Raw genomic sequence first — 25,878 nt, 5'->3', positions numbered from 1 at the left:
CGTTGGTGAATCAACATGTAGGCAAACTACATTTACATGGTAATTATTTTTGGGTAATGGCTTCGGCTGCTTTGTCAACCGTGTCTACTGAGAATGTTTATCGAGGAATAAATTGCAACAGCAAGCATGTTAGGATGGAGTCATGCTATTAATGGAACTAATATGAAGTTATCTAAATGATTACTCCCAGATTATATAATCTGGGAGTAACAATAGCAGATTTACATCTGCTATTGTTATTATACTTACAAAACATGACATAACGTTCAAATCCTAAAGATTACAGAAGGTTCTTTCACCTAGATAAACATTGAATGTTAAGTTACACATTAGGTTAATCAAGGTTTGTGTATATTTAGGTACAGGAGGTATAGTTATTTTATTTGGAGGCCACATTATTATAAAGCAAAGCACAGACTTTTGCTTTATAAGTCTTTTAGTTTGTGTTTATTAACTGTGGCCAGACTTGTTTTTGCCTTCTTGAGTTTTCAAGTGGAAAATATTTTCCCTATTGCACTGCCTGTCTAATTTCCTAATGAGTTTCTAGGTGTAGCATGTCCAAATTATATATAATCATAACCCATCTTTTATATATTTTCATTAAATAGTAAAAGTTAGTCACATAGTTAGAATACAGTTGTGTTAAAAAAGATTACAAAGCTCCCTACATCAGAGCTAATGAAAGGATAAATGTTTTTCATGGGTGGTTATACTGTTCTCATTGAGTAAATGAGGCTGTGCTTAATCACCTTTCCCACCTCAATAATACAACAGTGTTTGTTACAATGTCATAAAACTCGGTTGATTACTATTCGCTAAGCTGAGGTTGCCTGCTCACATTTCCTCTCATTCTGTGAGGGTTAATGAAACTGTCTTTATTTATTTTTGTGCAATGACCCAATGGAGGACTGTAACCAGCCAAAAAAAAAAAAAATCAAAAACATCTCAACAGGATAGGTTTTGACACAAAATAACCACAGAACAAAGGGTACACAGATTAATATAATATGTTGCCATTGTTTTTTTTATTTAAAAACCCATTTCATTCATTTGTATTTGGTTTTTCCTTTTTCCTGATACTGGTTTTAAATTAATGAAACAAAAAACTATCAGTTTTTTCTATTTTTTAAATTGCTTTTGAAACAAAATAACCAAAGAACAAACGGTACATGAATTATGACTAGGGATGTAACTATTCACTCAACTAGCGATACGATTCGCTTCACAATACTGGGTTCACGATACGATTCTCTCACGATTTATTTTACAAAATGGGACTGTAGAAAAATGATGAGTGAAAAATATTCCTTTATTTTTTGGGGGAAAAAAACTATACTGTTTTCCTTTTATTTTTCATTGTCAAAAGAATCCCTTGATAAACTATTCAAAACAATGCAATTTAACTAAAAAAAATCTTGAATGAAATAAATAAAGAAATAATTCAAATGAAGAAGAAGCCTATTAATTTAATTTCTGGTTCTATAGTAAACAATGCAAAACTGCATAATAGTTCTTTTTAAAAGTGCAACTGAAAATGTATTTTGTGCCTTAACAATTGGACTTAAAAAAACCCCCAGTAATTTCACTGTATTCTCAGAAGAGATGCTATGCGCTAGCAGACAGAGCTAATTGAAAAACGTGACTTTTACAGATATTCACGTAATATTACAGATATTTTTTCGGTGCTAAAGGGGTAAGGAATCATTTATGAACATGTTTAAAAGTAGAAGGTGGCCAGAAAGAAAGTATTAGCAGATTCCGCCTGCCACCAGCACTTCTGGATAGTGCCCTCTGCTGGTTGAAAAAGTACTGCGATTCAATTTTCACAGTATCGATGTGAATCGTGATGCTTATGAATCGATTTTTAACTGCCTTACGATTAATCATTACACCCCTAATTATGACTATATATAGTCGATCTATAGATGGATATAACACTTCTGTGTAATACTTGTGCACAATAGTAAGAGAGAATAAACCGTTTTAACATTTTATTTGTTGATTATTGTCAAGATATATAAAAAGTTTTGGTTAAACTAGGAAAAAAGGTATGTAAATATAATCAAGTCTATTTATTTTGTTAAAATATGGCTCATAAGCAGTTGTTTGTATTACAGTATTAGATCGATAGATAGATAGATATTGCAGACTCGGGGTCCTTAAAAACCCTACAAACAAACAAAAAAACACCTATAAAAAGGTCTCACAGACAATTTTTAAAAGGCACTTATACCAGTGCAATTAGAATTAGATTTTTCTCTAAAAATGGTTAAATCTGTAAAAAAAAATTTTTTACAATTCCTAAATTTTATGAACCAGGCCAACGGTTTTCATTTGATTCCTTCATAAGAAGCACTTTTTTAGTATATTATTGATATTGAAAATTACTCAAACAATTACACATTTTAGTCAACAGGAAAATGTTCTCATTTTAATTCAAACTGTTTTCATTCAAGGTTTTGATAAACTAAAATGGAACGCATAATTAAACATTTCAATTTTTTTAAAGGAAAATGATTTTTGCATTGGTGTCCTGTATTTTCAGATGTTTACAGGAAAGATCAAGCTTTGAACTGTATTCATCAATTTGCAAGTCTTATTAAACGCAGTAATCAAATTTGACTTTCTGTATTTAAATAATGCCTTTATAAACCTCTGATAGCCCTCTCCAAACACCTTTCTATTAATTAAGTTTATTGCAAGAAGGTAAACTGTTTGGATTCCTGTCAAAACCTTTCTGCCAAAGCAGGAAAGAGGTGTATAAATAAATAGATTTTCTTGTCAAACCTTGACAGGTTTCAAGGGTCTACAGTTTAAGAAAGAAATATAAAAAAACATGTTAAAGGTGAAGAGAGACCCGACACAGCAATCCAGGACACATCTATTACATAGAGTCTCACAGCACTTTTAGCAGTAAATGGAGGTCATTTTAGATAGACGGTTCCTCTTCCAAAATCTCCATTTGGACTCACTAACGCCTCTGGCTGTGAAGGAATAGACGAAACATGGGAGACCTCAACACCAGCCTGTGTTCAAGGTTGTCAACAGCGCTTCTCCTTTTACTTAGAATTACGTAAGCACCGAGGGGAACAACATATCTCGGTTGTACTTTGTAGCATCATAGGTAATGAATATGTTTAGGCTGCTGGGCTTTTAACCTTTTTACCATAAATGAGCAAATGAGAAAAGCGCAACACATAAAAACAAGCCTGCGAGAGAAATAAATGGTAATGTTTTACCTCTGGCTTTCTACACTACTTACAATGGACCAAATTAACATTGAGGGCCTATACTACGAAACTAGATAATTATATACTGGATTTATCTCCGTTAGCGGGTGTGGCGGGGTTAGATTTTCGTTCAAAAAGAAGAACCACGACCATCCATATGCCAAGTCGACTTCGGTACCTTCATCTAACCCAGGGGTCTGCAACCTGCGGCTCTGGAGCCTCATGTGGCTCTTTGACTCTTTTGCAATGGCTCCCTATAGCTTTAAAAAAAAAAATATTGAAATAAATAATTTTTCTTACAGAGGCTAATATTGACAAATAAAACAAAAACACTATTCTGGAAGAAAATATAGATTTTAATTGTGTGGGGACCGATTCATTTAACCGCCAATATTCCGGTTAAATAAGAAATTAGCAATTAGCATGTGTTGACCGACATGATCATACGTTATCAAATTCAAGTTACTTTTTGTAGCCCTTCAAATACATTAAATAAATAATGTTTTCTTTATCTAACATTGTGTTCATGTAAACTGAGATGTGTAAGAATTTGAAGATGCAATATACTGTTTTGTTATTTTTCCTTGATGTTCATTTATTTTATTTTATTTTATTTTAAACTGTTTTTAAGTTGCCATTTACATGATCAATTTAAATCAAATTAAATCAAACATTATTCTACATAAATTTAACTGTATAGAATTAAATACTGTATTGTCTTCAACCTTGTCTGTCAGACAGAAGCTGTCCTACAAATCTAGATTACAACTCGCTAAATTAAGCTCTTGAGACAGAGGAGGAGATTACAGCGTCAGATCAATCACAATCACAGAGAAACTGTGGAGAGCAATTTACGTCACAATTGAAGAATAATTCTTTAAAAAAATTAAGAATTGAAATCCATAATTCAGACCAAAAACAACACTGTTGCTGCACTAAAAACATCAAGTAATTAATGCAGGAATTGATGAGTGTTAATTCTTAAATTAGTGAGATTATAAACGGACACTTTGATCACTTTACCTTGTCCGTGGCTCTGATGCTGCGTTCATGCAGATCAGTCTAAATCATAAGGTGGAATATATTTACATTTTATATTATATTACAGGACTGGGGCTCTTTGCATCACCCCAGAATACATGAATGAATGAATTAATTTATCGGTCTGAAAGTGCCCGGTGCACGTAGGCTTTATCAGCTGACTTTATTTTACTTTATCAGTCCATCAGATAAAATTCTCTGTTTCCTAAATGTCATAAGGAATGAAATGAAAATGAAATGAAATGAAAGGATTGCATCGATTGTAAAGCGACTTTGAGTACCCAGAAAAGCGCTATATAAAATTGATGTATAATAATAATAATAATAATAATAATAATAATAATAATAATAATAATAATAATGTCTAAATATCCTCAAAATAGAGACGTGTTCATAAAATGTTCCTCCTTTTATTGGACAGGTCTTTTTCTAAGAGAACTGATTGGTCAGGAGGCAGGACTTTAGTACTCGCTCAGATCCTAGCCAGAACAAAACCTGGTACTGACCAGGTTAGTCGTTCAGCCTAAGTTACCATGGCGATTTAGCTCCGTAAAACGTTAGCCAGCACACACTGATTAAATCCCGGAAGTTAGCGCGATAAAAGGAAATCTAGCTTTGATGTATAGGTCCTAAAATTCCAGGAGTTGTGAGGAAAACTTTGTCAAATGTATCAAAACATCCCGGTGACTTTGTTTTCCACATTCTTTAGTGCAAATTACAAATATATATATTTATATATTGCCCCAGACATGACTCGGTGAAGAAAAAAATTAAGAAATACTAATTTGTGCCCACAAAATACTAGTTTGTGGCTCGAAATACTAGTTTGTGGCCACAAAATACAAATTTGTGGCCTTAAAATACTAATTTGTTGCCACAAAGCACTAATTTCTCGCCACACATTATTAATTTGTGGCCACGAAATACTAATTTAATATACTAAATATTTTTTACCATGTCATGTCTGGGACTCCGTGGTTCCCCAATAATGGCCAACAGTAAAGATTATTTTGAATTCTGAGCAGAAAAGAAAACACATTATGGCCAACAGGATGTCCACACAAAAGAAATGCCACTGAAGTGAAACCCATTTCATTAATTTCAGCCCTGTAATGGCCTGAATTGATTGGTGAAATCTCTCAAGCTTGAAGCATTAGGGTTATATGACCAAAGCTCAGGAGTCCGGCGGATACGCAAACATACAGACGAAACATTGATGCACAGGGGACATTTTGCTGGGGACTAAGTTGATGAAAGCAGCATCTCACAGAGTGATTCCCCCCCCCACCAACAAAAGTACACACAATCAATTTGGTTCACTGATAAAATGAAGACGGCATAAGGCCTTTGTTCGACCGCCCCATTGCTCTTAAAAGACATTTGTCTCCGAGAGACGTCCTTGTTGTGCCACAATCAAGATTTTTTTTCCTTCCTCTCCACCCACTTGCAGTGCATCTTGATTTTTACCTTGCTGCTGTCAAGCCTTGAAGAAATGTATGCAAATTTGCACCCAATACTGTGTTTCTTTTCTCCGCAGGTGTTTGCATCAGATAATTTGTAATGGATGCATGAATATATTAATCTTTAATCTTTGAGGGAAAAACAGGGAACAATTCTTTCACTCTTGTAGGTAGGAGATGATGTGGCACTCAAGTGTTGAGCTCATTTTGAAATACTGATTACTTACTCCATGCACAATGGATGGTAGTACGGTACTTCCTATAGGCATGTTTTCAGGAATCCCGTTTGTCTCTACAACAGACACGATGCAATAATTTTTTCCCCCCCTTATGGCAAAGTAGATAACAATTAAATGATTGCGTCGACAGGGTTTGAAAAATATGCAGTGCGGATAGGAGATCTTAGACATTAATTAGATAGTTGACTTAAGAAAGCACAGCGCTTGTCAAATTACTTAAATGACTCTTTTTTTGCCGTTGGCTTCTTGTCTTCCTTAATGGAGTTTAGAGAATTTGATGGGTTTAACAGCAAATCAAACAGGTTTTATTTTTCTGTCCTCAGGGTGGCATCTTTGTTAACAGGCCAGTGAGTTGAAAATGCAGGGAAGTAAACAATAGAGTGCCAGCTTGCTATGCTAGCGCCCATGTGCCAGATGCATTAGCAGGATCGCCATGAACCAGGAATATTTGGCACTTCCTCCTCAACTAGTTTTCAAGCCCACCTTATATCAGCGTTTTTCAACTTTGGGATCACGACCCCATGTGGGGTCGTCTGGAATTAAAATGGGGTCACCTGAAATGTCTAGTAATTGGTTAAAAAAAAAAAAAAACTTAGTTAAAAAAAAATCTAATAATATTCAATATTTTCATTTTTTAATTTTTATTATTTTTCAAATCAAAACATCACACAATAAATATCAAACAACTGTGTTCTATAGTAGAGTAGAAATAGCTTCATTGATGTTGGTATATTTACTGTCATTACAGCTCAGATAAAGTGCAAGAAATAAGGACAACAAAAGGCAACACGCAGAATACCCAAAAGACACCCGAAAAACAGTGCAATGAAGGATATAAATATGACAATACAATAAGTCTATGTATTAATATAAATAGAACAAATAATAGAAAAAGTATGAAGAATATACAGGTAGATATATATTATTATCCTGTCCTATTCTTAATCTCTCTCAAATAAAAATACGACTTGGTACATCTTGTCACTAATTCTAGAAAAAAATGTTTCTGGGGTTGCCTGACATTTGTGATATCAAAATGGGATCACGACCCAAAAAAAGGTTGGGAACCTCTGCCTTATATGCTTGAATTTTTCTGTGCATTTTGCTTAACATTTTATTTATTTCTTCTTATTATTATTAGTAGTAGTAGTAGTAATAGTAGTAGTAGTTTTATATATCATATTTTATTGCTGAAACTCAGGTTAGGGAAGGAAATGTGATTGAACTGATTTGAAGCTGTAGAATTGTTAGTGCCAGAAAGTCTGTGTATTTTATAAATGTTTGATATAACATGGCATTTGATAAGATAATACTTTATTAATCCCACAGTGGAGAAATATGGCAGTAACGTCTGGTTGGCTTTGGAGATCCAAAACTCGTTTCCAAGCAAAACTATTACTATTTTATAGAAAAACGTTGCACAGAAATTGATAAATTATTCACTTAGTGGCAAATAGGTGACGTTAGCAGATGAAGTGGGGGTTGGAGAAATGCTGATCAGTCTGCAAACTGACAGGAGGTCAAGGAACTGGGGATGTGGTGGAAGGACCGCAATTTAATGAAGAAAAACAACAACAAATGAACAAAACAAAGGAAATCCTAGTTTTAGTTTCATGCACTGCACCACATCCACTCTTTTAATTCTAATCATGTGGTGCCCAAACACCATAAGGATAACCAAAACAGCTCACCAGCATTATCTGTATTTCCCTAAGGAAACAGAGAGAGTTCATGGGGTGGAAAGCATGGGGACTATGTGATATTTGCACTATTGTGGAAAGTGGGGCACTGCAGGGGGGTGGGAGAGGATGCTGAAAGGACCATTAGAGTAATTGAACCCCCCCATCTCACTTTTGCGCCGGCCCAGCCTCTAAGAAAATAAAAAATAAAACTAAATATATAGATTGTCTCAAGATTCACGCCAACCAAAATGTGTGTAACATATACTGTACAATAATGCTAAAATGATTAGTGACATAATTGATAATGTTGACTACAAAAATTGTCGCTAACGCGTTGCTTCATGTCCACCGTCCCGAATACGGGTCAAAATGCGTGTTCTCAATCATTATTGGTCTTAATGGATTAAATGCATCTCTAATAAAAATAAATTGAATTAAAATAATAGCTTAATAAAAATAATCGGGGTCTGTCTGTGCTGCACATTCATAGCTAATGCTTGTTGCTAATTTAACACACAAACTGCATCTCATTCTTTTCATTTCCACTTGGTCATACAATAAACTTGAATCTGAATATGTTGTTGATGACAGGAGGACTGTAATTAGACATAAATGCTTGAATAACCACTTTCTAAAAAAAGATAAAAGAAAAAAAAAGTGTGCATCCGATCGTCCCTGACCACACATGGGCAGAAGCAGCAGATTACATAGAAACGAAAGTACGTAAGTTGTTGCTATAGTAGCTAATTCACCTTAAAACATCACAGACATCAGATTTGCATCATTTAGCTAAAATCAATCATCTCAAATTGCTTTCTTAAATGTGAATTCACTGAAGTCCAGAGGTGGTGGAGGAGGAAAAAATAAATGCTCCAGTTACTATGATAATGACTCCTGTTTTAAGATTTGTTTGAGATTATACAAATTGCGATGAGTCTAAAAAACACAAATTCTGTCATATTTACAATCTGGTTTTAACATAGGTAGTATACCAAATAAATATGTTGTGAATTTTAAAACAGGATAATGATTAAGTTGCAATGCCAGAAATTCAGCTAAATATTGAGAATGATGAAAACAAATTTACATAAATCAATTCGTTTATACACATCAAAATATCTGAGGATGCGGGGCCAAAAACATTTCACCAAAAAGCAGTGATGCTTGAAGGATAGGTTATTAAATATAAGACTTTCTTTGGCCTTACAAAAGTTCAAAATAACATCTAAAAATCCAAACTTCTCTTTTTATGCTTTTTGGCTCATCAAAAAGGTCATTCAGCCTAATGCGGATAACTGAATACATTATAGATATTATAATATAACTATTTTGGTTAAATGTTACAAGCTAGCATTCATCAAAGTAGTTTAGCCGAACCTTTTAGCCAACAGTGAATAACCGTCTATCCCAGCCTTTCAAACTGTGCTTTAATGTAAGTTCCCAAGGAATTTAAATCACACGTTTACACTCTCTTAATTTAGGTAAAGTCACAACACTGACCTTAAAATAAAATCTGCTCACTTTAGCTGTGAGGCGTTCATTTGGAAGGTCACATTTCGGTGAGTTGTCAAAGATTTAGTGTGTGGAGAAAAACAGGGGATTAGTCTCTGGAGTGTTCTCTGTCGTATATGAATGTGTTTACCCTACAGTACAATATAAACACGCTTGTGCATTCATGTGTATTCATGAGAATGGAAATGCACATCGTTTTAGTGGTAAACTTTTCCAGGGCGAAAGTTGAGCAAATCAGAGACATTGCTTCGCCATCATCTGCCGTTGATCACGTTATTACATATTTATTCACATATTTCACTCCTATCAACCTTGGGGGGGTCCCTGGGTAATTAATTTAGCTCTTTCAGTTGTCCCCTCCGGTTTGGCAAAGCGGTGGCATATCTGCATGACAGTGGCAGCATTTTTTTCAGTTCAAACGATTACTCCAACTACCCATGACGCGTGAGCCCCGAGCTGAAGAAGAACCAGAGTCCTGAAGGTGTTTAGATGTTTACAGCAGGAGCTCTTTTTCCTCCTTCCACTGTGAAAATACACAGAAGTAAAGCTGTTATAATGATGCCGTACTAGTGAATAAGCAACAAGTTGGAAAGCACAATGTTATTTAGGATTTGGTGCCAATTATAGGGTTGGATTTAACAATATTCAAATTTCAGTGGTCGGGGCCAGGTAATTTCAGTCGGAAGCTGCTTTTAAAGGCAGATTTCAAACGACTGTTGAAAATACTGTTATTAAGCTAAAAAGATCTGAAAATACACATATTGCATTTAGACTGCATGGAGTCGTTGGTAATTTATTTTTAACAATGATTTATTTGCTCCTTGGGCGAAAAAACTCACTTTTAAAAGTGTCATTTTTGCATTGACCCCAATTGTTCACATGAGAGCGAAATTCAAAATGCTGTAAAATATTCAGTTTTTTGGTAAAATTCACATATTTTCTAGACATCATCTACCATGACTCCAAAATGTCGTAATTTTTTTAAATGAACATTTAAATTGTTTTTAGTAAGAATTTGCAAGGGCGTTTTTACACTACAGTTAAATATTTTGATGCGCTATAGGTAAAATTTTTGATGAATCTTTTGTGCACAGTCTAAACATGTGCTGTAACTGTTTGGTGTCAACTGAGCAAAGAAGTTGTTGTTTTTGGAAAACAAAATAAAGAGAGTGATTGACTTCATAACCTGCGATAAGTAGGGATGTACCGAATATTCAGCCACCGAATATATTCGGCCGAATATTGCAAAAAAAGCAACATTCGGCCTTCGGTTTTGTGAGTTAAAAGCAAGGCCAAATAGTAGCGTGTGACGCAATGACGCAATCAAACAACGTGCAGTGATTTTGAGTCGGAAAAGTTTGTGCACGTTGCTGCAGAACCAGCAGCAGCTCCTCCGTTCCGCACACAAACACAGCCACTCTGTCCTTTCCGCTTATCGCTCTCCATCGTCTGTCACCGCGTAAAATTTGGAAGCCGTCCAATTCCACAACCGAGTTTGTTGTTAGCGCTGTGAGCCACAAATCTGTAAACATCCCCGTCGTTTCCTCCTTACACTACACTGGGTCTCGCTGCGTAGGCTGGTGTCGTATTAGCATGGAGTGCTAACAGCTGATGTGTGTAAACAATGGCTCCTTGGCTCCAAGCAGTGACTCCCAACACGATCGGCAGCAGAAAAAGTCGTGTAGTTTGGGCGTCCAGTAATGTAGTTTGTATTTACATATATGGCAATAAAGTATAATATATATTCTATATTAAACAGCAGTGTTTGTTTTAGCTGTTAGAAAATTGGAGAGGGAGGAGCTCACAATCTAGGAGGCGTGTTAGGTGACGTCACCTGCCAACATGGGCAAAATCCATTTGTCCCGTTTGGAGCTGACGTTTTGAGAAATGTGGAATAACAAGGGAGGGAGGAAACAGAACTTTTTCAACTTTGGCGCTTTGAATAAGGCTAAAGGGATGTACAGTATATGACTCTAGCAAAACCATTATAAAGTGATTCTTTCATCATACCTCCCCTTTAATACACTTCAGTTTTTTTTAAATGCATGTTTTGTTTTATTTGAAGGCTTAATATAAATGAAAAACTTTGTTGTTCTTTTTCCAAAAGCAAAGGCAACTGGAATATTTAATAAATGTCACAATATTCAATAGACATTTACTTTCTTAAAAAAAAACATGTCTAAAAATGTATTCTAGGCTATTTATGCACTATTTAAAAACTTCACTGCATTCGATATTCGGTATTCGGCCAAGCGTTTATATTTTATTCGGCTTCGGCCTCAAATTTTCATTTTGGTGCATCCCTAGCAATAACTTTAAAAAAGTACAAAAGTTTCTTCATTATTGGGTCTAAATTTTGGTGAAAGTTGGAAGTCTGTAGCACATATGCTTGATTTGTTGTGAATTTTCGATTTTTTTCACTTTATAGGCTCGCTGTACCGCCATCTTTAGGACTAATTGGTTTTTTTTACAGTGTAGGCAATCTTGCATGAGACTGGACTTTTATCCTAAATTTGGTGATTGTTTGCGCATTGGAAGTAGGATTTCCTCAGAAGGAGAACAGGTTCCTGGTAGCTTAGGTTGCCTGGCCCTTAATAAATCAGAGCTAAAATGCATGTTATGTTGCAACAGTATATCACCTTCAACATTGCAGCATTGAAATGGTTCTCACATCTATGTGTCTTGATATCTGATCTTTTTTTCCTATCTTTGAAAATACATTAATATTTGCAGTGACATGATTTTGCCAAGTTGCGTGTGGAACTATATATGCTCCACACATGTTTGAATGTTTGTGAGAGCAGATGGAGTGCTCAGATCCGTGCACTGATAGGACATTTACGTTGCGCTTAGACACCACATCGCAATTACATTACACATCACCTGTGTTGCCATGGGAGCAGGTTAGTCATGTTTGGTAGGAAAATCAGATCTTCGCAAGTCAGCACCTGGCTGCAACAGGCTTTTTAGGTTTTTGAATTTATTCTTGATAGAATAAAACATGTTGCAAAGTGTAAAAAAAAAGGAAGAGTAGAGAAGAAATACAGGTTACCCGAGAGTCATTTTAAATAAAAGAAAATGAATGAGGAAAGAAAGCAAATGGGGGTAAAAGGAAGAAAAAGAAAGCAACAGGAATAGAAGGTTGGGATAAAAGGATGACTAAACCCCGGCTCCTTGGAGAGAGAGACCCAATCTGAAAAATGATTGGTTGACTTTCTCCGGGCAAAGCTCTCTTTGCTCACATCAATAAAACATAAACATGAATAAATGCACTTCTTTTGGCCTTCCAGGGCCCTTACTTAATTTCATGTATGCAAGTGAGCAATGATATGCATGAAGAATTGTATTTACCTCGAAGGATCAAAACAATTCTGCAAGCCATTTTGTGTTTGTTCCCTGTATTTACATAAATTTGAGGCTGTGCCATAAACTTCTCGACTCCTGCGTCAAACTCAGCTGTGATTGTCGGGGTCTCACGATAGTAGTCATACGTCGGTGTGCATGCCATGTGCTCTCCTCTCCCATATTGGTCCATGCATTTGCATGTATGATGGCTGTTCTTCTCTGACTCCACCTGCAGATGCACAGCCTATCAATAATGCTATATATGTGGTAACAGGCAGTCTTCACTTCACTCTTGATGTATCCACTTAGGGACAAATCATCCAAGAAGTCATTTGCCTCACTAGTTTGTTGGTCCCCGAGGTGAATCTCTACTGACCTAATTTATTGGGTCGTACTTTGTTAATGAGCCAACCACATAAACACACTTTCAACACTTAAGATGAGAGAGAGAGAGCTCTCGATGACAATTGCAAACATTGTGCCAACATTTAGCGTTTGGGGCTATTTTTGCGACTGTTTTAACTTCCCCGTTAAAATCCTGAGCTCTTGATTAAATTTGATTAGCACGAGTGATTGAAACCGATAAAACAGTTTGCTGTTGATTCAATTAATGCTGAATGTTTAAATCCCTGTGGTAACGAATGAACTGCCTCCAGTTTGACGCTGATAAAAGCCATTCCCTATTCAATTTACCTTGTAGTATTTATAACGTCCCACCACCGAGAGTCATTGTTTTCTTCTGGAAGAGAACTGAGAAGACAAACGATCAACAGTTTGTCTGAGTTTTTCCACTCTCCTATCTGTTTTTCAAAGAAGGTAATTAGGCCTAACATCACAGCCATTTAAGTAGTCTGTACTCCAAATTGATTCAGACGCCAGCGTTAGACCTCGCAGACATGGCACATTTAGTTATGCAAATGCTTATCTCTCTGTGTGATTGGTTAATTAACCTGTATTGCAGATAGTCCCAGCTATGCGCAGGGGCTGTTTGATGGCTAAATTGTGGGTCAATTGGGTTTTTAACATTTTCAAAGCCGACGAGCAGGCACATCTTTGTTCTTTCCAGTCTTGTGTGGCGTTTCACGCTTTAATGACTCACTCTACGGGTTCCAAAAGGTTAATGCATTTAAACCTACTGTAATTGAGCTTCTGACCCGCCTTTCATACTTTTCTTTATCAGAAATTGTCATATTATGTCATGCTTCCAGTTCTTGATTATTCATGCCTACGGTTGCTTCTCATTCTACCACACTTTTGCCTATACGCCTCTTTTCATGGTGAGTAATGAGCATTCCCATCGGAAGTCATTTATAATTCCATTGGAGTGACAATAATGCATTTGCACACCATTTCACTCTACCCTCTGTTCTTTGCCAGGCTTTTGTAAACCACATTTTTGTTTCCTTAGAAAAGCAAGACATAACCTTACTCCAGAGAATAAGCAAAAACCCCTGGAACAGAATCAGGAGGCTTCCAAAATAGTTTTTTGCAAATAACTAAAGTTGGTAGCTCCTTTGTTTGTCAAGTGACAGGTTAATATAATTATTGGAGGTGTGAAAAATTCAGCTGCGTGCCTCCTCACTGATTCAAACCCCATGTGAGTACTCCAACTCCACGAGCAGAAGCAAAAAGTCAGTATTTTTACCCTTAGACCAAATATAATCAATGAAATGGCCAAATAACTCATAAACCCACCTCTTATTTTGTGCCAGCTTGATGTTTGTATAAGCATGATATCATGTCCTCTTCCAAACATTATTAAATGAAATGGCTTTAGTCTTGAGTATACAATGACTAAGAATCCAAATAGAGAAGAAAGAAAGGAAATTATCTTGTTGCGTGGTGCAGTGAGGCTGTTTGCTGTTCTTTTCATTGTTCACTGACTGATTATGGTCAGATTTGGCTGTCATGTAGGTATTGTTCCACTTGAGATACAGACATAACCCTTGACAGCCAGCAAAGCTACTTTTGCTCTTACTACACTGACATCCCCTGACAGCAAGATACTCACTATCCCACACTATATAAGCCTGACATTTATTCGTCCAAAAAAGTTCTCGACGTATTCATTATAAGTCATTAGGTCTAGTCAGGTAATATCTATAGCTGTAGCACTAATGCACAGGCACCGGCACTGGCATGCAGTAAATTCTGTCTGTTTCTGTGTCGCAGGTGATTCTGATCTTGACCAAGCTGTACGACTTCAACCTGGGTGCTGTCACGGAGAGCTCACTCTGGAGGTGAGTTGTTTTCACCTTTAATGTTTATTAAAATGGACAGCTTGGTGGTATAGCACATCTGCCTCACAGCAAGCAACTCTGGGGTTTAAACCTCTGGGGAGAACTCTTGGGTCTTTTCTGCGTGGTGGTTGCATCTCCTCCCTTGTGTGGGTTTCCTCCAGGTTCTATAGTCTCCTACCACCATCCAAAAACGTGAATGTCAAAGGTAGAAATTGCCACTTGAAAAGTTGTTATTGACTCAAAAAATGGCAATGGGTTTGTTGTCAAATGGCCATTTGACTTGAACTTCAGAAAAGTTCTGCACATTGCATTGGAGTCACGTAAAAATGCCGCCAAATTACTTCAAGAAGTGTTTTTACTTCATTCTTACAATTAAGATTTGCTTGCCCTCGTTGTTATCCTGCTTTCTTTATCGTGTTCACCGTGGCATAACATCCCTCCTATTTCGGCAGTATCCGGCCACAATATCAACATCTGCCACTGCTTTGTCAACAAATTTCAATCCTTGACAACACCAGAAAAGTAACTTTGACAGTGTTTTCAGGGGCACATTGGCATTAGCGGTTAAGAACAACGGCTTTCTTAAGTTTTAGTTCCAGTTGTTGTTCCAAATATTTCCAGATTAAATTCCCACATCCCGTATGAGTGAATTAAAGTGGTTGTGTGTCTGTCCATGTTCACCCTGTGATGGACTGGCGCCCTTTGAGGCACCCGTAGATCCTGCGATCCAGAACAGGAACAAGCAGGTCAGATGATACATTAATGAATGAATTTACATTGAAAGGTTACGACATCAGTGTGAATTTATGAAAATGGAAGAGCAAAGCTCTACAGACAACTCGCATGATATATTCATAGAGATGGCTGAATACTATATGTGTGATTTATAGCGTTCTTCCTCTCACGAAAATAAACAGTCCAGGTTTCAGAGCAAGTCAATGTGATAGTCAATATATTTTAATGAAGCCATGTGGAAGTTGTTGGCAATTAACTCTCTTTTATTATTACTGTCTTATATCTAAAGCACCTCCACCTTAACAACCTTATAGGGGGAAAAACCCTGTTTCTTGTCCTGAACTTTTTGCGTTTTTTTTTAATTCTTTAAAAGCTGAGCAGAAAACCCGTTTCGAGTTTGGGATCTGTCTGAGAAACTTTTTGATTGAGTTTTTGATTGATTGCCGTCTGTAACCTTTTACTTCCAAAGCAATTGACATGCAATTGCCATTGTATAGCTGTACAGCTGCAGTAATTTTATTCAGTATGTGTCGAGGGAAGAGTTACAGAGTCATCAGGTCATAAATAAGAATCACATTTTGTTAAGGATTATACAGTAGGGCCACATCCAGCCACTGATATGCATTTTCTCTCACCACCTCCATTGCAGGCAGAAAACCCATTCCATTCTGAAATGCAAGTGAGCAAAAGACTATCATTCTACCAAGCATGAAGCTTCAAATTAATATCAGTTTCACCACAGGCAACGTTAAGATTTACATCTGACTTGACAGGTTTTGAAATGGTATGTTGTGTACTCGGGCTCCTCCGTCATCAAGGTGTTTGATCAACAATAGCAGCACCAGTAGCTCAGGGGTGTGCGAAGGCTCTTAGTAATACTAGAAAAACATAGATTTGAAAGTTATGAAAAGGAAAAGAAACTAATGATTTCTGTGATAACACAATAAATGATTTATGGCTACAGCTGCAGGGATCTGTTGGTGGCAAAACGCAGTCGTCAGATCAATGGCTGATTTGCAGATGCCATCTACACACACTAAAAGGCAGTCATTTCCAAAATGACTGCCTTTTTTTCTGCCAAAAGAAGATCACAATGTAATCACTTAAGAGCCTCTCAGTCCACCGTCCTAATCGGAGACATTCTGGCAAATGAAAAGAGCAATTAAGCGCGAACACAAATGTGTTTAAAGGTAAGTCCTCGAAAACAATGTCAACTGCAAATGGGACAATTCAAGCTGATGCACAGACAATGATCGCAGACACTGGATGTCCATCCAATTATACAACAAAATCACATTTGCAGGCACTCAGGTAGAGCTGAGAGGGCAAGCTGGATGTTCACAATAAGATGAAAACAAAAACATCTACCTGTGTCATTGTAGAAACGTGTCACTACCTCTGTATGTCTGAAGATGCATCATACGTGTCGTTTACTGAGAAACATCAAGGGTAAAACTTTACCTGAAGTTTTATACATAAGGCTGACATTGCACTGTTTTGGTCAATTTGGAGCTGTTGGCATTTTTTGGGATAGGTGGAGGGATCTTGTGGGGTTAAGGTTAGGTAGTGTTAGGGTTTGGGTTAGGTGTTTGGGTTTAGGGTTAGGTGTTAGGTTTGGGTAGTGTTAGGGTTCAGTGTTTGGGGTTAGGGTTGGATAGTGTTAGGGTTAGGTGTTTGGGGTTAGGGTTGGATAGTGTTAGGGTTAGGTGTTTGGGGTTAGGGTTGGATAGTGTTAGGGTTAGGTAGTGTTAGGGTTAGGGTTCGGTAGGGCTAGGGTTAGGTAGAGTTAGGGGTTAGGGTAATGAAGGGATAGGGTAACAAACTACATTTAATGACAGCGTAATGTGGGGTTAGCACATCAAGCAATGGGTTGGCTAATTCATGATTTATTTCATTTGTAATTTGGCTAATTTGTTTCTGTACAACTAAAGAAGACACACTTCCCTCTTGTAGTCTTTTATATAACATGAATTTATCATGCAAATATATGTCAAGGTCATTTAAATAAAGAAATCTCTTCAATGTGCAGACATTCAGTTGTAGTTCAATGAAGAGATCTGTCACATGTTGCTACGTGATGGCGTGTTTGAGACGGTTTTTAAAGGCAATGGACTGAGCGGATGTTTCTTCATCCTTTGACAACAAATGCTTTACTAATTCAATTCCTTCCTAGGTATTAGGTTTCATACATGCAACATAATAAAATTAGCTCACCAATTCTCTTGAACGAGATTAGTTAACATGTTTAAAGTTAATGAGAACTCTGCAGGGTGTGTTTCAAATGTGCACTAATAACCCAATGGTAAACATTGAAACACAAAGTCTGCGTTTTACTTAACAGCTTGTGTAAGGCTGTAAACAAAGTTATATTGTTATCAATTAACTTTAGCGCTTCACACTATATATACTACATAAAGACAAGTCATTACATTTCTGGGAAGTCTCTCTTTATAGATTCAATTTAAAAGACTGCATATTAAATAGATTATTTACTCTTGTGTTTACATTAATAAGCAGTCTCATTGCTCATCTCTTTATCCATCATTTCTATTTTATTTATGGGTTTGAGTCACTACCTGTTCATCAATCCAACAAAACTTGTATAGTGTTTTGCTCTTATGGTTTAGAGGGGTACTTATCAAGAAGGAAATTGTATTATTTTATTTATTTTTTTACCAAGTGGCTTTTCATTTCCTATGACAGGCAACTCCAGTATATTATAATCAGTTGAACAGACGTCAGCATGTAGGAGAAGAAGAGGTAGATTAGAAGGAATATACTTTTTTTGCTTTGGTAAATAAAGAAAGGGTAAAGTACCAAAGTAAAGCAACATTATTTTGAACATGCAACCCTCTAACTGTGAGGCTGCATTTCCAACTAAACCTCAAACATAGACTTCTTGCTGTTTTAGAGTAAAAACTATTTTACAATGTTGACTGTTTTACCTGTTTATTTCTTAGCATTCACATCCTGTACACTTCAGAGCAGATGTGAGAAACTAGTGGCCCGGGAGCCACCCTAATAGAACCACAAAATTACATACAAAGATTACAAAGTTACAGAAAGATACTCTCGACAAAAACATTATACAAAATGCCTCCAAAAACATATAAAAATGACAAAAAAGTATAATGAAAGAAAGATGTACAAAGTGACAGAGAAATGTACAAAAACGACTACGAAAAAAACAAGAAATGGCAACACAAACTCTCAAATCGACAACATACACTCTGAAATCACAGAATTACATCAAATATATACAAATTGACTCTGAAATAACAAAAGATGCTATAATGCGCCTCAAACAAAGCAACAAAATAACAAGAAAATAGACAAAATGACAAAAAACAACAACAGAAACTCACAAAATGATAGAAAAACACAAAACAATCACACAATGACACCAAAACAACACACAAAAAGACGCAAAATGACCACAAAATAGACAAAACCCTTTATTTCCTGTATGAATGCTCAGATAGGTCATTATTAACATTCAACATTTACCCCATTGTCATACAGTCTGCTTTAGATGAACTAACAAGATCTTTGGTGTGACACATTATCATTAAACCAGTGTAATCTTGTTCTTATATCCCTCATAGCAAAATATTTGAACAGAATGAAATCAGTCTGTTTGATATACTGTGTCCAGGCAGTCTTTTAAAGAACTCGTGATTTGTGGCTAATGTGCTAAAGCGTGCCAAACCACTTCTACGCTGCTCGCAGCTCCGTCTCTAATGGTTTTGTTGTGTTTGCATCTAGATCCACCGATTACGGCAGCACCTACAGCAAACTCAACGACAAAGTGGGTTCAAGGACAGTTTTAAGCTACCTGTATGTCTGCCCCACTAACAAACAGAAGGTCAGTATTTTTATGATTTTACAGTATGTCTGTCTGAGCTCAATTCTGACATCAAACTATACTGTTTCCTGAAAGTGCTGAAATGATGTATGTGGCTCTCCCTCCTTTCCCCCTTTTCCCTCTTTACTAAGGCTATAGTGTATCTCTCATTTTGCTCTCTGTGCTTTAGATAATGATGCTTAGCGACCCAGAGGTAGAGAGTGCTGTTCTAATCAGCTCAGATGAAGGGGCGAGCTTTGAGAAGCATCCCATTAACTTCAACATCCTGAGCCTGCTCTTCCACCCAGCACAGGAGAACTGGATCCTGGCTTACAGTCATGATGGAAAGGTAGCTTCCAATCAATTCTTTAGGTTTAAAAAATGGCATGATCTCACACTGAATCCATTATTGTCTCCTAAATGCCAAATTTATGTTATTCTAGACTCTGATGTTAGATCCAGGGTTGGGGTCAATTACATTTTTTACAATGTACATTACAATGATTACAATTGCGTACTCAATTAGTAAAGTTCAATTACAATTAATCACAAATAATGAGCGTTTAATGAATAAGCCCATAAACCTTAACCTTCCTCTTGTGTTAGCTTTCTGTTAGCATCTCTTATGATAATGGTTCAGTTTTGACCCCTGTCTTACATCTGCTTTTAAATACACAAAGAAATATGATCAATCATCTTATTTGTTTTCCATCTCTTGGTTTCCTTGTTAGACTTCCTTATCCATGAAAATATTGATATTCATATTTTTGGTGTGAGCGTCTGAGCTTTTTTATGTCAGTATACCTCTCGATTTAATTTTTTTTAAAATAATAAAATGATCCTGAAGAGCACTGACAGGTATGTTTGATATCACACATATTTTAATAATTGTTAACTACATATATGCCGGGGCGATTCTAGGTTTCTGAAACATCCAGGGCTTATCCCAGAGGAAAAAGGCAGAAGCACGTCCGGCAACTTTTTTGGTATGCTTTATTGCACATGCAATAATTTTCATAATGTTTTACCTAAATAAACAAAATATGCAGTTTATTATAGCTTTAAATAGCTACCCGACTGCTTTACTTCTTATCCCCAGACATCTAAAGTTTCATTCAAGTTATTTCAGAGTAAAGTGAATACAAGTGAGACAAATTAGTGTTTTTCATCGTTCATTTATCTTGTATGTTGTTTAGGGTGACCAGAAGGGTCTTTTTCAAATAAACACCCCAGTATTTTATCTCTTTTAATTTTCCTTTTTCTTGGACTTTGGTCCTCTTTCTCTTTTCCTCATGTGTGATGATTATATCAAAGCAAAGTGGCATCTTTAATGATTCCGTCACGTGTGAATACAATTACCGTAATGACATGATGCTGGCTGTAAAGAGCCCCTCCTTGGCTTTCAGAAACTGGTGGAATTTCTCAGATAAAGCAAGTATTAGCGGGGTTACTGTGTTTGAAACTGACGTGTTCCCCGCAATGTTTTCAAGGTCCCTGGGAAACTTGGTCAAATTGATTGATTTATAATATCTCCGAATATATCCGGACGTATAGTCAATGTTGTTGGCATCAGAGATGGTGGAGAATACAGAGTTTTTGTGCTCAGTTGTGCAGTAAACAAGGGGCATTCAAGGATCGTCGGGAAGTAGATTTTTTTTCCCCAAAAAATTATATTCGGGGGTGATTAAATAATGTCTGGGGCTTTACCCCAAATAAAACAGCCTAGTGATGCCACTGCATATGTGTAAGCCATAAAAACTGTAACATGGTTTCCCAGTTTGGCGTTTAATTACATTGTAAATGACAGTTTTCATAGAATTTTCATGCCAATTACACTTACAAAGCCAACTTGACTTTTTCCCGCTGCAGGTGTACAGTTCAATGGACTTTGGGAAAAGGTGGATTCTGGTTCATGATAACGTGATGCCGGGAAGATTCTACTGGTATGATTGCATGCATTTTAGGTTGTACATTTTACAGCAGGGATTGACTGCACAATAATAATAGCGTGTGTGACCCTATGCTGTTAACGACCGTCTCCTGACCACTTCTTGTCACAAACAATCTTCATAAATAGGATTCAAGAAACACAAATGATTACATCCACATCTTGTAGATGGTGATTTGTTCCCTTTTCCGTCCTATGACATGCTGGGTTTTTTTATGTCACTGTCATTTAGTCATCTTTCACCACACAGGCAGACGGCAGTGAATATTTATGCATGTGCGTTTATCCCTGTTTGTCATGGTACGTGTCAAACCCAGAGTGTTTTTCTGCCACTAAACAAAAGACAAGGATTGGAGGACATTCTCTCGACATGCATGTATACCGTGCAATGTTTAATCAATCAGAAGAGTGCAGCAGTGAAAGCCACACACACTATACAATGCATTATTATTATCTGTGCTCTTGAAAACGATTCCTTTGTGCACATTATGCCAGACAGATATATTCTAAGCTATAGCAACGCGGTCACCTGCAATTTTGTAGCAACGCAACATTTGTCAGGGTGGATATTTGTGTGACGGGAGATGTTTTTTGTCACTCTCTCTCCCTTGTTACTTCCTTTGTTCATGCTTTGGTGAATTGAGATTAATAGCAGCTGTTGGTGGAGACTCCACAAGAAATGATTAACTGGAGACTTTGTGTTTTTCAAAGAGGATGTGTTCATTTCCAAACCTGCTAAACTCAACCAAATCTCCCCTTCTCCTCTTTTTCCTCCTATTCACTCTTCTTTTTTTGTTACTTACCGCCTCTTTTCTCTTGCTCCACTCTAACCTTCTCCTTTTCTGTTAAGGGCGGTAATGGGGCTGGACAGAGAATCTGATGTGGTCCACATTGAAACACGCATCGCTAAAGGCCGTGAGTGCTGCACTCCTCTCTGCTGCAGTAGCAGGACCCACAGGAGCCTTTGGCTCTCATTTAGAGCGAGGTCATGGGCAAGATGAGACTTGCTCTGCTGTTGAAATTGGTCCCTTATGTCTAGTAAAGCAGCATAGGTGTCTTCTAGCAAAATCTTAGAGTTTAAGCGAGCTGATGGATGTTTTCTTTTTTTAATCTATCCCTTGTTGTACATCGACAAAACCTCCGCTCTTCCTTCTCTAAACAGTTTGCTACATTCTGACAAGAAACTAATTATAGGATTTTTTTTTTTTTTGTGATGGAAAATATATTCATTATCGTTCTATGGGGAGAAAATATATATGACAGAAGTTGCACACTCACTTTTTCAGGCTCCACAATAACATTCAAAACTTTTCTGCCGCAACAGCTTTGACTGCATTAGTCTGATGTGAAAGTTTGGTCAAACTTTACTTGAAGTTACATAAGGCTGACATTATGTTGTCATTATTTGTCATTATCATGAATAAGGTGTCATGAAGGCTGTCATTAAGTGTTGATTGCTAAATTATTACATCTTTGGAGCTATGTTGGCTAAGGTTGCACAAAAATAAAATCCAGATTTTTCCCTTTTAAAACTACATTTTTGATTTTTATTCCCCCTTTAACACTGAATATAATTAATATTAGTATTTTTTTTTTTTATTGAAAAAATGAAAACAAATTTCCATATTAGGAATAAAGTGCAACTGCAAAGCTTTTACAAAGAATGTCAAACACCCTGTAGGATTTATAAAATATCAACCTGTCCAACCAAAAAAGAGAACTTTGTATTAGAACAAAAAAATCATCACACAAATTTCCCTTTTAAGAAAGAAGCGGTTGTAGCAGGGGGTCTGTCACCTTAAACATGTGTTTGAAACTTGTTTTTTTTTAACATTTTGTAAAGGGAGACAGGCTCCTGCTGTGATTATTACACACGATTAAACGAGAAAATCGATTTTCCAATTTTGACTTTTTAAAAATCCCCCTCAGTAAATAATCCTATTTCGATTTTATATTGATTAATCATGCAGCCTTAACGTTGGTATTTTTTGGGTTAGGTGGAGGGGTCAAGTCGGGTTAGGTAGGGTTTGTGTTAAGGCTAGGTAGGGTTAGGATAAGAGTTAGGGATTAGGGTTAGGGCTAAGTAGGGTTAGGGTTAGCGGATGGTAGGGTAAGGGTTAGGGTTAGAGATTGGTAGGGTTAGGGTTAAGGCTAAGTGGGGTTTGAGTTAGGGTTAGGGTTAGGTAGGGTTAGGGCTAGGAGTTTGGGGTTAGGTTAACAAAGGGTTAGGGCTAGTTAGGGTTAGGGGTTTGGTTCACAAAGCCTCCATAACACCTTTTTCATGCTAATAATAGGTGTCATGTCATAATAATGACACCATAATGTCAGCCTTTATGTATAATTCTTCAAGTAAAGTGTTACCGAAAGTTCTCTCCAGTTTGCATGAGTGTTTGAATATGATTTACCAAAAAAAATTTTTACCCAAACTCTATGTAAGTTATTTGGTTAGCTAGAGTTAATTTGTTTGGATCTTATCTATTTCCACGTTTCTGCTTCTTTTCAGATGCTCAGTATGTGAAGTGCAGAGCTCAGCGTTGCACGGAGGGCAACAGACAGTTCCTGTTTCCTGGATATGTAGACACCAACTCCCTAGTTGTGCAGGATGAATATGTTTTCACGCAGGTTTGCAACATGAAAATATGACTTTTTATGATTACACAGAGCGACTTCTCTTCACGCTTTCACATAAAAAAGGCTACCATCTCTGTGAACTTTGGTATTCTACTTTTTATTTCTATATTTCCTTCTTTGCGCTTATATCACTGTCCTGTGCATCCGATACGTGCTTTTCCATCAGAATCCATATTATGGCGCTTCCCCATCCACCTGTTACCCGCTCACCCAATGTGTGTTTTGATTATTCTTCTTTTTTTTTTTGTCTCGTTCATGTCAAGGCACGCTCAGTGTTTGAGTTTCAGCACAGACATACTTCATGCCTGAAAATGTGTTTGCTTGCTAAGACCACACTCCAAAGGGAACTGTGAATAGACAGGTTGGTGTCCCTTTTCCGATTTACTATGACTTTGACTCCAATTAGACGGAAGCAGTCACGGTCGTGATTATACATTTAATTTTCAAACGCCCTCCACTATCATTGATTTCCATCCAATGTGGCGTTATTTTCTCTGATTTGGTCAAGACTAATGTATTAATGGATGGGTTTGATTGACCAGAGCTTGGGAGCAAATTAGCTGGACAGAGGTGACAAGACTCAAGTAGTTTTTTTTCTGGTATCTGTATTTTACTTGAGTATTTACTTCTTTTTGGTGACGTTTTACTTTTACCCCTTACATTTTAAAATTGAGCTTGTTACTTTTCAGAACTTTGAAGATGACGACACGACGTAAAAAGACAAAAACCAACAACCGCGAAGCCGGAGGAAAAGCTAGTGCTACATTTTTTTTCATTAGTTTGAGCTATTTTTTGGCACGTCCCTTAGTTTTATGGTTAACAATTTCAAGGTTTTAAAAATGTTCTGGGTTTTTTTGAGAATTTATTATTTTTATTTATTATGAGTGCTATATACTGAAGGTGTTCAAAGGTAACAGATTTAACTTGTTCCCCTGTACCAGTTTTCTACAAGTTGTTAAATAAATAAAATATATGGAATTTTCTGGTTTAAAAACCCTGTTTTATTATTGAAGGAACATTTGTTTTACTTTTTAGTTGCATGTAAGACTTCAATATTTTTTACTTTTACCAGTTATTTTTTGTTTAATATACTTTTCCTTGAGTACTTAAGACTAGTACTTTGCCACCTATGTTTGTGGATAATCTTTTCTCAGGTTTTTATGTATTAATACAGGCTGATGTTGTAGGAGTAGTTGTTTAACTACGACCCACAATTAATTTGAAAACACCCAATCCAGCGATTTTATTGGAAACACCGCAGTATTAGGTTTTTAAACATGTGATTCAGAAATGGTGATTCAATCTGATTTTCTTTAGCAGAGGTGAGATTGACCACGGAGGCTTGAGTAGATCTGTGTAGGGTTGAAATCACTACTGGACACACGCAGCAGTGGTAGCATCGATGACTTTCTCATGACTTTCATTGGCTTGGGGGGAAGTTGGATTTAACTTGACAAAGAGTAATGAGTTTATCGATTGGGTTACAACGAAATAAGCAGTCTTCTACACCTCCAAAAGTCTCTTGGGAAAGAAGGAACAGCCAAGTGCAACATCCTCAAAATTGTGGCCTGGGAAAATGCAGGCGATTGATTTTCGATAGATTATTCCATTAGAACACTAATGTAGTGCGTTGGGGGGACAAACACCAACCTTCTAGTTGATTAGAAAATAAGCAATCAAGTGTTAGTGCGCTTGCCCGTAAGTGGATGGAAAAGAGATCTTCAAGAAGAACAGTAGACAAAGCCCACATACATAATTTTCACATCCTGTTAAGTATACTGTAAGTGAGACAATGATAACAGTTCTTTTGTAGCGCATGTGATTTTTTTTTTTTTTGTCTGGTTTTGACGCTGTGAAGAGGAGAGTAAAATTGCAAGCATTCTATCAACTCATTCATGCATTTTGAATTAATGTGTCTCCTTCAGATAATGCTTCAGCTCCTCATTTCAAAAGCGAGTCACATCTGGATGC

General features: G+C 36.7%; 1 protein-coding gene across 3 annotated transcripts in view; it reads left to right on the top strand.

Annotated features, from left to right (window-relative positions):
• Positions 1–25,878, top strand: part of sorcs3b (sortilin related VPS10 domain containing receptor 3b) — a 113,259-nt gene that overhangs the window by 55,577 nt on the left and 31,804 nt on the right. For all 3 annotated transcript variants that reach the window (XM_028468419.1, XM_028468418.1, XM_028468417.1), the window contains exons 2-7: positions 14,682–14,749; positions 19,250–19,349; positions 19,519–19,677; positions 21,198–21,271; positions 22,127–22,191; positions 23,780–23,898. In XM_028468419.1, coding sequence (XP_028324220.1) covers positions 19,522–19,677; positions 21,198–21,271; positions 22,127–22,191; positions 23,780–23,898 — 414 coding nt within the window. In that variant the 5' untranslated portion in view covers positions 14,682–14,749; positions 19,250–19,349; positions 19,519–19,521. The remainder of the gene's footprint in view (positions 1–14,681; positions 14,750–19,249; positions 19,350–19,518; positions 19,678–21,197; positions 21,272–22,126; positions 22,192–23,779; positions 23,899–25,878) is intronic.

This window comes from Gouania willdenowi, chromosome 15, assembly GCF_900634775.1.
Source record: "Gouania willdenowi chromosome 15, fGouWil2.1, whole genome shotgun sequence".
NCBI lineage: Eukaryota > Metazoa > Chordata > Actinopteri > Blenniiformes > Gobiesocidae > Gouania > Gouania willdenowi.
The sequence above is the reverse complement of the archived record's forward strand: the minus strand, read 5'-3'. Positions and strand labels throughout refer to the sequence as shown.